At 44.6% G+C, this 14,992-nt stretch overlaps 1 protein-coding gene across 1 annotated transcript; it reads right to left on the bottom strand.

The window, feature by feature from the left end:
- Positions 1 to 2,510: 2,510 nt before the first annotated feature.
- Positions 2,511 to 3,328, bottom strand: LOC133055920 (S-phase kinase-associated protein 1-like). Its single transcript, XM_061140998.1, has one exon. It carries the CDS (start codon positions 3,255 to 3,257, stop codon positions 2,766 to 2,768), a length of 492 nt encoding a protein of 163 aa, XP_060996981.1. The 5' UTR covers positions 3,258 to 3,328; the 3' UTR covers positions 2,511 to 2,765.
- Between the last annotated feature and the right edge of the window lie 11,664 nt (positions 3,329 to 14,992).

Below are 14,992 nucleotides of genomic sequence, written 5' to 3'. Positions count from 1 at the left end.
AAAGTGTGATCCACAGATCAGCAGTCTCAGCTCTGATGATTAGAAGCACAATTTATCTGGCCCGACTCCAGACCTACTGAATGAGAGCTCTAAGAATGGGGCCCCATAAGGTATATTCCAACAAGCTCTGCAGGCGATTTTGATACCTGCTAAAGTTTGAAAACGGTTTTCTTCTTTTAAGTTTTATTTCCATTTCTTTTTTAAGTTGTTATTTTTTGGTAAAACTTTGAATAGTTTTGGGTTTACAGAAAAACTGCAAAGATAGCACAGAGTTTCTTTTTTTTTGTAGCACAGAGTTTCTTATGCCACCCCCTTCCCACCTAACATCTATTAGTTACATCTTACATTAAAATGGCACTCTTGGAGAACCACTTTTCTAGTGAATACTCACCAAACAGCTTGCTTTAGATTCCTCACTGGGGTAGGTATCAGTCCTCAGGCCAGAAGGAGCTAAGAAAGGTGCTTGTCAACACCATCACCTTTGTTTACATTTAAAATATGTATATTTTAATGTAATATTTGTTAATGTTTAATTGAAGGATAATTGCTTTACAATATTGTGTTGATGTCTGACAGACATCAAGATGAATCAGCCATAGGTTTCCACGTATCCCCTCCCTCCTGGTTATTTCATTTGATCCTCAATAGAAGTCTTAAAATGGGCCAAGGAAGTTCCCTACTTTACAGATGAAAAACACTGAAGCTCTGAAAGATTAAATAATTTTCCCAAGGGACTTCCCTTGGGAAAGGGCAGTCCAGTGGTCAAGACTCTGCCCTTCCACTGCAGGGGTCACAGGTTCAATCCCTGGTTGGGGAACTAAGATCCTGTATTTTGAGGGTAACAATATTAAATAAATAAATAAATATATAATTTGCCTAAGATCAGCAAAAAAACCCCACAAAATCTGATATTTATTGAACTGTTCCAATGGGCCAAGTCTTACTGATAATATATCAAGAGTGTCTCTATATGATTTCATTTAAACCTCACACAAATTGTATAAGTACTACTGCTGTATCTTCATTTTGTAGTCAGAGAAACTAAGCATAGAAAAACTACGTAGCTTACTCGTGAACACACAGCTTGAAATAAAGGAACTGTGTGTGATTCAAACCTGGGAAGTCTGACTCTAGGGCCTGAGTCCATAACCATTAAGCTATACAGTAAGTACAATGGCTTTGGAATGCATTAACTTTGCTGGGCTGAATTGAATCTCCCAGAATTCCCTTTCTGGTATGTTCCCAGTTAGCGTGGGCCACCAGGAGCTTCTTGTAGTAGATTTGGAGGGTGGAAGTGAAGCAGCAGCCACTTTGTAGCTGACACATCTTGCTGGTTACCTGCTGCCTCGCCTCATCAGCAAGAGGCAGAAGCCATGTGTGTGACGGCCTCACCTTCCCCTTCCTCTTCCTTGAGCTTCTCTGACTCCTGGGTCAGGTGTGTGCATTTGGTTCTGTGCAAAAAGCCCTGGCTTCTGCAGAATGCCTACACCATCAACATTTGAGGCAGTAAGAATCAACATGGACTTCAGAGGTCCTTGTGGGCTCCAGCTCATGTTGTAAGTTCTAGCTTAGTCTTGCTCTCCTCCACATGACAACCACTTTCCCCTTCCAACTGCCTGCTCTGTGGACTTCAAGCTCCAGCATCAGACGTGAAGACAAAAGCCTTCCAGAAACTGCTTAACCAGCTCCCAAGATTATGTAAGTCCAAATCCCGGTAATAAACCTATACAGACAATCTCTGCTTTGCATGGCAAAGCAGGACCATGAAAATGACTGTGAAAGCTGAAATCATGCATAGCAATCTTAATAGTCAGTGAGAAAAAACATCAGTGAGAAAAAGTATAATTGTTCTGTGACCTTTAATTAGTTTGATTAAAACATTAAAAACTCTACTGTCAGTTATAATTGTTTGTGTGTGTTAGTCGCTCAGTCGTATCCAACTCTTTGCAACCTCATTGACTGTAGCCCATCAGGCTCTTCTGCCCATGGGATTCTCCTGGCAAGAATACTGGAGTGGGTTTCCATGTCCTTCTCCAGGGGATCTTCCTGACTCAAGGATCAAACCCTGGTTTCTTGCACTGCAGGCAGATTCTTTACCATCTGAGCTACCAGGGAAGCCCATTTTAACTGTTTAGGAAAATGAAAAAAATAGAAGGAAAGCTAACATTTACTCAGTACACTAATTTAAAATACTAGAAACATTGAAAATTAAGATGGTTTATTTCTTTGTAAAAGATTATCAGTGTTTGCCTTCTCATATAATTTGTGATACAAGGCAGGCACATTTTCTATGACTTGGCCAATTGTTATACCCCTTTCTAAGTCTGGATCATCTTCCTACATGTTACCCTTTAAATGTTCGATGTCATGAGATAACCTTGAGACTTCCTTTTTTTTTTTTCAAGTTGCTTTATTTACAATGCCAACTTTAAAAGTCACTGAACTAAAATTAAGTGGACAATAAACTAGGCAGAAATTGCTTTACAAAAAGGGAAAGCCCAAAATACCACTTTCTATAGGGAACCCACAGTTCAATTTTATTCAGAGCAAAGAAAAGAAACTTTCAATCATACTAGAAGAAACTGGGCCGTTAAGTTTGGGAACTGTACTGAAACTACACATGCAATGAGGACAGCATTCTGCTAATACAATTGACTTGCTGCTGCATTTGTTGACTGTTTTTCTAATATTAACAATTATAAACAAAGCAGTGCAACTAGTATTTGGAATAATCCTTACAGTGTTACAGCGTTAGACACGAAATTTCACTTCTCCTCACACCACTGGTTCTCTTTGTGTACCTGGGCTTCCTCTTCTTCAGTAAAATCATTTTTGATATTGAATGTCTTTCGAATCTCCTCAGGAGTTTTCCCCTTGATCATATTAGCAACAGTCTTGCAGGTAACATCAAGCAAACCTTTGATATCTAAGTAGTTTGCTGCCAATATAAGCTCAAAGAGTGTCCCTTGGTCAACTTTCAAGAATTCTTGATCCCAAACAGGTATATCATCTGTTCGTTTTTCTTTGTTCTCATCATCCTCAGGAGGAGGAGGATCATCCTTGTGGTGGGTGCACCACTGAATGACCTTTTTTAATATTGCTGCATTAACATTTGGCAAGGGGACTGGATCATCATCTCCTTCATCATCTATTCCCAAATCTTCCAACATAGTCTTGATGGTCACAGACTGTTTTGCAATTTCAACATCAACTTCGAATATCTCTCCATCAGAGCTCTGCAACTTAATTGAAGGCATGGTATTAGGTCTCACAGAGAGAGAAGGCCGGAGGCTGAAGTGAGCAGGGAGGTGTCGTCAAACTGCAAAACCTAAGAGCGGAGAACAAGGCCAATATAACCGAGACTTCCTTTAATGGGACCAGCCAGCTAACCTCCTCCCAAATTCATAACCTACAGAAACTGTGTAAGACAATAAATGTTTATTGTTCTTTAAGCTGTTAAGTTTTGGGTAATTTGTAGTGCAGCATTTGATGCTTTTGAACTGTAGTGCTGGAGAAGACTCATGAGAGTCCCTTGGACCGCAAGGAGATCAAACCAGTCAATCCTCAAGGAAATCAGTCCTGAGTATTCACTGGAAGGACTGATGCTGAAGCTGAAGTTCCAATACTTTGGTCACCTAACTCAAAGAGCTGACTCATTGGAAAAGACCCTGATGTTGGGAAAAATTGAGGGCAGGAGGAGAAGGGGAAAGCAGAGGATGAAATGGTGGATGGCATTATCGACTCAATGGACAGGAGTTTGAGCAAGCTCTGGGAGATAGTGAAGGACAGGGAAGCCTGGCCTGCTGCAGTTCATGGAGTTGCGAAGAGTCAGACACGACTTAGCAACTGAACAATGGATAAAAACTACAATAACAATCACAATTAGACTAAACACTGCAATTAAAAGAATAAGATTCTCAAACGGATTAACAAGGAAGCATATGCTTCTTACAGTAGGCACACCTTAAATATCAGGATGCAGAAAAGATGAATATAAGATAATCCCAAAAGGTATACTACTCAACAACAACAAAAAAACCCCAAACAACCCAATTAAAAAATGGGCAAAGGACTTGAGTAGGCATTTTTCTGAGTAAAATATACAAATGACCAACAAGCTCAAGAAAATGCACTCAACATCATAACCATTACAGAAATGCAAATCAAGAGTACCAGGAGAGATAACCCTATATGCAAAACAGAAAAAGAGACACAGAAATACAGAACAGACTTATGAACTCTGTGGGAGAATGTGAGGGTGGGATATTTCAAAAGAACAGCATGTATACTATCTATGGTGAAACAGATCACCAGCCCAGGTTGGATGCATGAGACAAGTTCTCGGGCCTGGTGCACTGGGAAGACCCAGAGGAATCGGGTGGAGAGGGAGGTGGGAGGGGGGATCGGGATGGGGAATACGTGTAAATCTATGGCTGATTCATAACAATGTATGACAAAACCCACTGAAATGTTGTGAAGTAATTAGCCTCCAACTAATAAAAAAAATAAATTAATTAAAAAAAAAAAGAGTACCAGGAGATACTATCTTACTATCATTATGATGGTTACTATTAAAAAACAACAATAAAAACAAAAACACCCAGAAAGTAAGTATTGGTGAGAGTTGACTGATTTTTCAGTAAAAAGAAGGAGGGTTTCACCATGCATATGCTAACAGTAACAACAAAAAACCTGCCAAAGGTAAATTTTTTTTTTTCAAGATGCTACTTTATTTTATTTTTAACTTTTTAAAAAACCATCTTGCTTGGACATTATGCTAAATATACTTTATCCCTTCTTTCCGAAGTACAGATGAACAAGTATATATTCTTTAGCTTTTTCTTCAGAATATAGGGTCATAGTGATGAATATTAATTAATATTCATAGTGATGAATATTGTTAGCTCAGAGAAATCAAAATACTTATATTTATTTGCTTCTACACTAATTAAATCTTTCTAATTTTCTGATTTCAGGCTGTTTGCAAACACCTTGGGTATTATAAATGTGTTTTCTTAATAGCAACATTTCCCATTTTGAAATGTACTCTTATTTTTTCTATGAGTCAAAAAATGAGACTCTGAGGTATGTTAGGATTGTGCGAAAACTGTGCTGTGTGGTGTGCTGTCTGCTCAGTCGCTCAGACGTGTCCGACTCTTTGTGACCCCCATGGACTGCGTGGAACCGCCAGTTTCCTCTGTCCATAGGAATTCTCTAGGCAAGAATACTGGAGTGGGTTGTCAAGCCATCCTCCAGGGGATCTTCCCAACCCAGGGATCAATCCCAGGTATCCCACATTGCAGGTGGATTTTTTTTACCACCTGAGCCACCAGGGAAGTGTGTGTAAATTAGGAGTAAATAAACCCTGATGAAAGGAAAGATGGAAAATTTTTGTTAAGATATTAACCTATGCATGTACTTTCTCCTTCAGTCAAGCAGATAACAGGTCTTGTGCTAGTAGTCTCAGGGAGAGTTTGTGACTCCCTCTGAAGAAATGATGCCAAGCAGGGTCCTGTGGGACTCCTGGGCATGGAAGTCTTTTCATCCCCCTGTTCATGGCAAGACTCCAGCCTCCATGACCTTCTCTCAGTTCCAAAGGCAGAACAGTTGCTAATCAAAGAAGGAAAAGCAATGAAACTACCTGCAGCAAGACTAAAGGACCAGAAAAGGAAGTGAAAGTCACTCAGTCGTGTCCTACTCTTTTCGACCCCATGGACTGTATAGTCCATGGGATTCTCCAGGTCAGAATACTGGAGTGAGTAACCATTCCCTTCTCCAGGGGATCTTCCCAATCCAGGGACTGAACCCAGGTCTCCCGCATTGGAGGCAGATTCTTTAGCAGCTGAGCCACCAGGGAAACCCAAGAATACTGAAGTGGGTAGCCTATCCCTTCTCCAGCAGATCTTCCCAACCCAGGAATGAAACCAGGGTCTCCTGCATTGCAGGCGGATTCTCTACCAGCGGAGCTACCAGGGGGGCCCCTGGTTCATCAGGATTAGGAGACTAGACCACCGAAAGCCATTTGTTGTCATTGTTCAACCACTCGGTCATGTCTGACTCTTTGCGACCCCATGGACTGCAGCATGCCAGACTTCCCTGGAATGTTTGCCCAAACTCATGTCCTTTGAGTCAGTGATGCCATCCAACTATCTCATCCTCTGTCGCCCCCCTCCTCTTCCTGCCCTCAATTTTTCCCAGTATCAGGGTCTTTCCTAAGGACCTCCACACACCCTAATCTTGTAGCAACCCCACCCTTTAATATTTTGCAGAATATAACTGTCACTGCACATACACCTGCCTGACTATAAAACCTTTCCCTACTCACCGGGGGGGCGGGGGGGGGGGTCACAGTTCTTGAGGCTCTAGCCTGCTGTGTTCCCCCGTTGCCTGGCAAAGTAATAAAGTCACTTCTTTCCTTTTCCTCCATGACTCTGTCTCCACGTTTCTATTTGGCACAGAGAGCCAAGATTTTGGCAGCGGAAATAAGGATTGAGAAGAGATGAATTTCTTACGACCAAGGTTTCTTATGACCTGGGACCCTTGAACTTGGATGGGAAAAAAATTACATTTTTTATTTTCACTAACCTGTATCTGAAAAATAGCATTTCCTTCAATTATAAGTGTAGGCCACAAATTGCCTTCATTACCAGAGAAATGAGCTATTTTCAGATCTTTTTATGATTATTGCAATATGTTGAAATATTGTTTATATATATCACTACCTCAAAAGTATGAAATTATTAGATCTGCCACTAGATCTCAGTACTTCATGTGTTTTTGAGAAAACCCATATGTTACTCTATCATGAGTCTTCTAAAAAAATATTTTAATAATCGTACATCACTATTTCCCCTCGGGCTGGTGGAAGGAAAGAAGGAAAGAGCTGTGAGACTGAGACCAGGAAGGCTGGGTCCCTGGGGAGGTTGCAGCCGCTCACTGCATCCAGGGACAGAGTCCCAGGTCACCAGGTTGGAATGGAAACAGTTGACAGAGCCACTTCAACCTGTGGGGATCAATGCCTGAGGACCTGGTGGCTCCCCACCCCCACCCCAACAAAAGCCTTCCCCAAACTGTACTTGGGAGTTCCTGATAGCTCAGCATTAAACAATCTACTTGCAACACAGGAGAGGCAGGTTCGATCCCTGAACTGGGAAGATCGCCTGGAGAAGAAAATGGCAACCCACTACAATATTCTTGCCTGGGAAATCCCATGGACAGAGAAGCCTGATGAGTTACAGTCCATGGGGTTGCAAGAGTCAGATATGACTTAGCAACTGAACCACATCACCGAACTATACATAATCTGTGGGAATGGGAGACTTCCCCAAAACTGAGCTCCAGTTCTAATACAATTGAGTTTGAGAGCTGAAGTCTCTGGCAGCTACAAAGACTTCTCTAGTGACTGAAAGGCATGGCTTCAGTTACAGGACTTCTGTGCACTGTAGACAGGAATGGCATAGAAAAGGTTAATACTTTTTCTAGATCTTCAGATTGGAAGATCTAGGGCAGACTTGCTGTGTATACTGTAATTTTAAACGAAAAAAGAACTCCCTTTTGTGCTATAGTCATGTATGACAGCTGAATAATTTTTAAAAAAATAGAAGAGAAAAAACAACTTCTAATTGGATTGATGAGTGCCTTTGCTGGAATTCCTGAATAGGGCCTCTGTTTCAGACTGGGGCTGAAGTATGGCAGCCTGAATGAGTCCAGGGCTTGGAGAGGCTGTGCACAACCCCGGCCTCCATATTTGCTGCCTCATGGGTCAGGGGGTCAGACTGGGACCCCAGACATCTTTGCACCAAGTCCAGTTTCCACTGCCTCCATTAGAGTCCACGCTGGCAGCCTCACAGACCAACTCGGCTCTCTGTCTCACCTCCTCCTCCATTTTGAGATGGAGAATGTCTTAACCTCTCTCCCTTTTGAAGATAAATTTTCAACTCATGGAGTGAAAGCAGGACCAGGCCAAAAGCTTCTTCTTCCTTTCTACCTTGTCCACAAATTTCCTCCCCCAAATAGAAGACCCATTTAGGGGTGAGGAGGAGGACTAGACCTGCCCACTTTAGCTCACACAGAAAGCTTGCTTTTCCCACTCCTGTTCCCTCTCCTCAGGTCTCTTTTACCCTCAATGTACCACAACCCCTGCAGGGAGTAGGAAGTAGGATCTGAGGGAAATGTAGAGGTAGTATTCACACTTTTTTTTGTTGTTGCTATACTTCATCTTAGTTGTGGCCTGCAGACTCTTAGTTGCAACATGTGGGATCTAGTTCCCAGACCAGAGATTGAACCCAGGCCCTCTGCATTGGGAGCGTGGAGTCTTAACCACTGGACCACCAGGGAAGTCCCCAACTCTTTTGTTGTTCCCTACAACCTGACCCATCCTACAGCTGAGCCTGATGTGGGAAGGAGAGTCTCAGGCCTCAACTTGCCAAGTTGTGCCATGGAACCAGCTGACAGGTGAGGCAAGCTCTTCCCGCCCCCAGATAGTGTTAGTAGTTTGAAAAGCAACATCTTCTAAGGTTGAACACCTGGACCTTGGATGGAGCTGGGGCAGGGCTAGGCAACTGGCTGTAGGTTCCTCCTGCCACACCTCTGTGTCTCAACAAGTATCAGGGAGGCAAGGTCATGGAGAGGTACGAGACCTGGGTTCTAGGTACCTGCCAATTAAATATCCCTGGTCCATCCAGCTCTCCTCCTCACCTTCAGCTTAGTTTTTCCATTGAAGACAAGTGGGTGAAACTAGATGAACTTTAACATCCTTTCCATCTTTTAATGGTTTCACACATTATCAGCATCCCCAAAGACAAGACTCTCTTGGACTTCCCTAGTCCAACAACTAAGACTCCAAGCTCCCAGTGCAGGGGGGCATGGGTTCAATCCCAGGGAAGGGAATTAGATCGCACATGAGACAAGGAAGAATTCCCATGCTATGACTAAAAGATCCTTTGTGTTGCAATTAAGACCTGCTGCTGTTGCTAAGATGGTTCAATCGTGTCTGACTCTACACAACCCTATGGACCGTAGCCCGCCAGGCTCGTCTTTCCCTGAGATTCTCCAGGCAAGAATCCTGGTATGGATTGCCATGCCCTCCTCCAGGGGATCATCCCAACCCAGGGATCAAACCTGTATCTCTTCTGTCTCCTGCATGGGAAGGCAGGTTCTTTACCACTAGCGCCACCTGGGAAGCCCCAAAACTAAGACCTAGTGCAGTCAATTAAAGAATTTAAAAAAAAAAAAGAAGAAAGAAGGAAATCTTTGGGGACTTCCCTCATGGTCCAGTGGTTAGAATTTCATACTCCCCACGCAGGGGGCAGCGTTCAAATCCCTAGTCAAGGAAGTAAGATCCCACATGCTGTGCAGTGAAACAAACAAACAGAAAAGTCTATCTTACAGGCAAACCAATAGGATCTGTGAAGATAAAGGGCCTACCCCAGTCAGGTAGGAGGAAGATGGGGCACTGAAACCCACCTAATCCATTCAACTGCTTTGGTCAAGGCAAAACCTCCTCTCAGGAACTCTGCCCTCTTCTGACAGATGGGTGGTCTTTGAATTAGGAAATGTGGCAGAAGGAGAACAATCAAGGCCTTGGAGAGTTCCAGATGTGCTGAGCTCACAAGCAGGGAAGAAAGGAAGAGAGAAAGCGCCTCATCAGGGACGCAGAAGGAAGCCTGGAGAAGCAGACAGATGTGAAACCAGCAGATTCAATAGAGTGGCTGCTAGGGATGCATTTAGATAAGAAAAGTAGGTGGTAGGATGGCTTGCTTGTTTAGAAGAACAATGTCCCAAGTATAGTCCTGCTGTCAGCAGAGAAAAAATGCTCTATTAGCTAAGCATGGAGTCAGCCTGACCAAGTCTGGAAAAAAAAGCCATTACTTAGTGATAGACACAGTCTATGAGAAACAGACTGGGAAGGGGCAGAACAGGGGCTTGCCCTGGTCTCCGAATGGTGAGATGGAAGTGGGTTCCTTTGGTCTCTTTAGGCCTGACATCTTGCTTTCTGGTCTACAGTGCCTGTTGGAGGAGAGATGGGGGGACCCAAGAATTAAATAACCTTGAGAGAACACAGTAGTGACTAGAGGATTTCATCTTTCTCTTCATTTTTAAAATTTCAAGATGTTTGATATGGCCAAAAGAATATACGTTATAGAGTCATATATGCTAAGTCGCTTCAGTTGTGTCTGACTCTTTGCAACCCTATGGACTGTAGCCCGTTAGGCTCCTCTCTCCGTGGGATTCTCCAAGCAAGAGCACTGACATGAGTTGCTATGCCCCCCTCCAGGGGTTCTTCCCGACCCAGGGATAGAACAAATGTCTCTTATGTCTCCTGCATTGGCAGGCAAGTTCTTTGCCACTAGTGCCACCTGGGAAGTCCCAACTAAACAAATATGTAATATTTTTAAAAACAAAGAGTTAAATCCCATCTTCTCATGACCCTTCTACTTCCCACTGTACCCCAGGGCAGTAGGGATAAGACCACTTAAATTGTGGCATCTGTGTGGACCAGATGTGCATCCCACCACTGTTTACAGTAAAGAGAAACTGCAAATGGCTGCCTGTTGGCAGAGGCCCAGTTTCATTGTAGTACGTCTTTCCAGTGGAATGCTATACAATTATTAAGAGTGACTTTATGTCTTTATCATTGCATCTCCACTTTAATGGAACTGAAACTAAGTATTCAGACAAAATCTTGTGCAGGAATAGTTCAGTACTACTCACAATAGCCAAAACACAGAAACAACCCAAATGTCCATCAACCGATGAATGGGTAAATAAAATGTGGTATATCTGTATAGTGGAATATTATTGTTCAGCCATAAGAAGAAATGAAGTATTGATACCTGCTGCAACATGGATAAAGGTTGAAAACATTACCCTAAAAGAAAGATGCTAGGCACAAAAGGTCACATATTGTATGATTCCATTTATATGAAATGTCCGGAATAGGCAAATCCATAGAGATGGAAAGTATATTAGTGGTTGCCTGGGGCTAGGGGCAGAGGGAGGTGAGGAGTGACTGCTTAAGGTTATGAGGTTTCTCTTGGGGGTGATGAAAATGTTCTGGTAATGGATGTACAATATTGTGAATATAATAAAAACTGAATTGCAGACTTTAAAATGGTCAAATAGCTTTATGTAAATTTGGTCTCAATAAGGACACGTTCAATTTAACACCCAATTCAAACTGACTTAAACAATTAAAAAAAGATGTGTTTTGAGTTGAAGGTACTTAAAAACAACCCGATGTGCCCATTTAGTTCCATTCCTCAAGGGCCGCAAACCCACTTTGCTCCAAGACCCTTGCTCATAAGCTCTGGAGAGGTGCTGTGGGGACAGCACATCGTGGAGGTAAATAGATGCCTGAGAGCCAGATGGTCTGGGGTTCCAGCCCTGGTCCCACCACTAACTTACTGCCGCACCTTCTGCAGAATTCTTAGTCTTCCTCCTCTCTAAAATGGGGCAATCACAGTCCCCATCTCATTCGATGCTTGTGAAGGAGAAGAGGGAACGTCTTTGAAACCCCAGACAGCGCCTGGCCGTAATAAACACCTAGATCAGCTGTTTAATATTAGTAGAGGACAGCCTCCTGAACGTAGACGAATGGGAACGCCCCTCCAGCTCCCAGAGTGAGCAGTTTAATTAAGCCTAATAAGCAGAGCAGGTAGGAGAGGATTTCAGAGAAAAGCAACATGAGCTCATCTTTTCTGAGCGCTGTCTCAGCGGCAGGTTCTCAGGCCCTTCCGCGAGTGAGCTCGTCTCGCTACCCACCCCGCCTGCCCACCCGCCCCCGGCAGAGATGCGCTAGGGACCAGAGACGCGGGCGGCCGCGGCCCCGCCCCAGCGGCAAGGAGGGGGCAGGCTTGGGGCGGAGAATTGCGGGCAGTGGTCTGCGGCCTTGCCGGCTTTCTGGTCCCGGGCCGGGCGGCGGGGGTGGGCGAAGGCCGGGGAGAACCAGAGGCCTTCGCCCGGCGCAGCGCGGTGCGGCCTGCGGAGAAAACCGAGCTTAAGGGCCTGGAGGACGCGGGAGCTGGAGGAACTTGAGGAGGACCAGGCTGAGGCGGGAGGGAATTGGGGGATGCCAGGGCGCGGGGCGAAGGGTGCCGGGACATGGGGGGCGGGGCGGGGACGAGGAGCCGGAGGAAGCGGGGACCCGAAAGAACCCGGGGGGTGGGGGTGGATTAGAGGGTTAAGCGAACCAAAGGGGAGTTGGAATCCGCCGGCCCCGCCTCCACGAAACGCCCTTGACCGAGCTCTGCGCCTTTCCCTTAAAGCCCACACTTTGGGCTTCGTGCGAACCCTCCCTGTTCACAAGGCTATGATAACTCACTTGTCTCTTCCACTGGTCTGCGATTGTTTTCGAAGTTGTTTTTATTTCGTTTTAAACAGTGCACACAGGATCAAAACTGTGTCCCTTTTCTGCACTTCAGCAGAGACCTCGGGGCTCCTTGAGAGCAGGCCTGGTCTATTTCTACAACCCCAGTGCCTGGAACAGGGTAACCTCTCCGCATTTGGTGGTTGAGTACATAATGAATGGTTGCCTGATTGAACTGCCTTTGCTGGGAGGCATATCGCACCCCTGGGGCCCTAGAAGGAGAGGTGGAGGGACTGTGGGGGCGACCCTGGCTCAGAAGTACTAAGAGCTGCTACAATCCCTTACGTGTGTGTCGTTCAGTGGCAAAGTGTCTGACTCTTTGTGACACCATGGACTGCAACACACCAGGCTCCTCTGTCCCCCACTATTTCCTGGAGTTTACTCAAACTCGTTTCCATTGAGTTGGTGATGTCCTCTAACTATCTCATCCTCTGCCGATCCCTTCTCCTTTTGCTATCAGTCTTTCCCAGCATCAGGATCTTTTCCAATGAATTGGGCTTTTCGCATCAGGTGGCCAAAATGTTGCAGCTTCAGCTTCAGCAATAGTCCTTCCAGTGAGAATTCAGAGTTGATTTCCTTTTGGATTGACTGATTTTGATCAATGGCGAGGCAGTAATGAGCAGTGGTGTGAGGTGTGCTCCTACTTTTCTGCTCAGGAATTGAACCTGGGTAGCCTGACTGGTTGGATGGCATCACTGACTCGATGGACATGAGTTTGAGCAAGCTCTGGGAGTTGGTGATGGCCAGGGAAGCAGCATGCTGCAGTCCGTGGGGTCACAAAGAGGCTGACGCTACTGAGCAACTGAACTGAATTGAGCCTGGATGGAAACCAGGAATCCTAGCCACCAGATGAGCAAGGGTTAGAGCGTAGAAGCTATTTTCCCCTGGATCTTTGTCCCCAGTGAAAAATGCATTTATCATAGAGGCAAAAATTGTAAATGCAGGTACAAAGTTTATTACTAGAGACAGAACAAGTGGGAGAGCACATGGACAAACAATTTGTTAAGATAGAAACAAGACAAAGATGCACACCTGGAGAGAAAGGGTATGGATGTCCCCTCTAGTGAGGAGGAGCACCGTAAAGAGGCTGTTAAGTCATTTATACAGGTCAGCTCTTCTGGGCCTCTGTCTTCCTTTAGGCCAATTATCTATCTGGTTTCTTTTCCCCTGGGATCCTCTTCTGGGTGTGCACGCACCCCTCTGCCAAGATGGATCTTGAAGTGAAGGCTTCTGGAAGGAGCAAGATTCCTGATGGCCTGGCATTATCCCTTGACTTTTTACCTACAAGGAATCTTTCTGCACATGTATAGTGTCTCCCTTGTCCCAAAAGAGGGAGGAGTGGAGATCCCTTAATCCTTTACTCAAATAGGGTTTTGCCCCTCTTTGTCCTTGCTATGACTACTACCTTAAGGTGTTTGGAAGAGATTAAACACTGGCTATTTACCCTGTTTCTGTTGTTACATCCATTTTGGAGATCAAACAAGAGGCTAATTGTAAATGCCTTAACTGGAGCCCATCTATCTCTTGTTTCAGGAAATGCTAACAGTTGTTAAGTATCCAGCCTGGAGCCCACATCTTCATGCCTCCTGAAATGCAAAAAGGAGGCCAGTTGTAAATGTCTAACCTGGAGTCTCTCTATCTCCCCTCAGCTTGATTTCCTTGCTGTCCAAGGGACTCTCAAGAGTATTTTCTGGCAACACAATTTAAAAGCATCAATTCTTTGGTGCTCAGCCTTCTTTATGGTCCAATTCTCACACACCTGTTCATGACTACTGGAAAAATCACAGCTTTGACTAGGTGAACCTTTGTTAGAAAAGTGATAGCTCTGCTTTTTAACACATTAAGTGTGTGTGCTGGTGGACAATGTCAGAGCACACTCACTGTTCTTCCCTCTTCTGAGCCTCACACTATCCTTGGGGAGCAGGTATGGCCAATGCTGTAATTCTCATTTTACAGGTGAGGAAAATGAGGTTTGGAGCCAGAAGTTAGGTAGAACCCAGCCTTGCCTGCTTTCTGAGGCCAGCTTCCTAGAGCTCCTGCACCAGGCTTGTAGCTACTGATGCCAGGAGGGCTGGCATTTCTCCTGCTTTTCCTTTCGCCTGCTGCAGATTTCAGGGCTGCAGGGTGCAAAGAGGGGGCCCTGGACTGGTGACTATAGTCAATAGTAGGTGGAATGTTGGTAAAGATATTAAAGTAGAGCAAAGTTGTCATTTAATACCCGTTCAAGCTTGATTCAATGCAGGTGTACTTGCCAACACTTTATAGGGCTATATACTTGGGGAGGAGGGCGGGCTGATGAATGAGACATAGGACTGGCATTCAGGGAGCCAAAACTTGGTAGGACATTAGCTTTAATATTTATATTTATTTATTTGGCTGTGTTGGGTCTTAATTGCAGCACTCAGGATCTTTAGTTTTGGTATCCCCATTCTTGGTTGCGGCATGTGGGATCTAGTTCCCTGACCAGGGATCAAACCCAGGCCACTTGCATTGGGAACATGAAGTCTTAGCCCCTAGACCACCAGGTAAGTCCTAGGACATTAGGTTTATATACAGGATATTTAGGAATTCATGAGGTTTATCTAAAAACAGCTGTTCTCAACCAAAGGTACACAGCATACCTGT

The sequence above is a fragment of the Dama dama genome, chromosome 5, assembly GCF_033118175.1.
Source record: "Dama dama isolate Ldn47 chromosome 5, ASM3311817v1, whole genome shotgun sequence".
Classification (NCBI taxonomy): Eukaryota; Metazoa; Chordata; class Mammalia; order Artiodactyla; family Cervidae; genus Dama; species Dama dama.
This window is presented reverse-complemented; position numbering and strand designations above follow the sequence as displayed.

Coding starts and splice junctions, on each gene's coding strand:
- LOC133055920 (XM_061140998.1), bottom strand. CDS start 3,257: ATGCCTTCAATTAAGTTGCAGAGCTCTGATGGAGAGATATTCGAAGTT.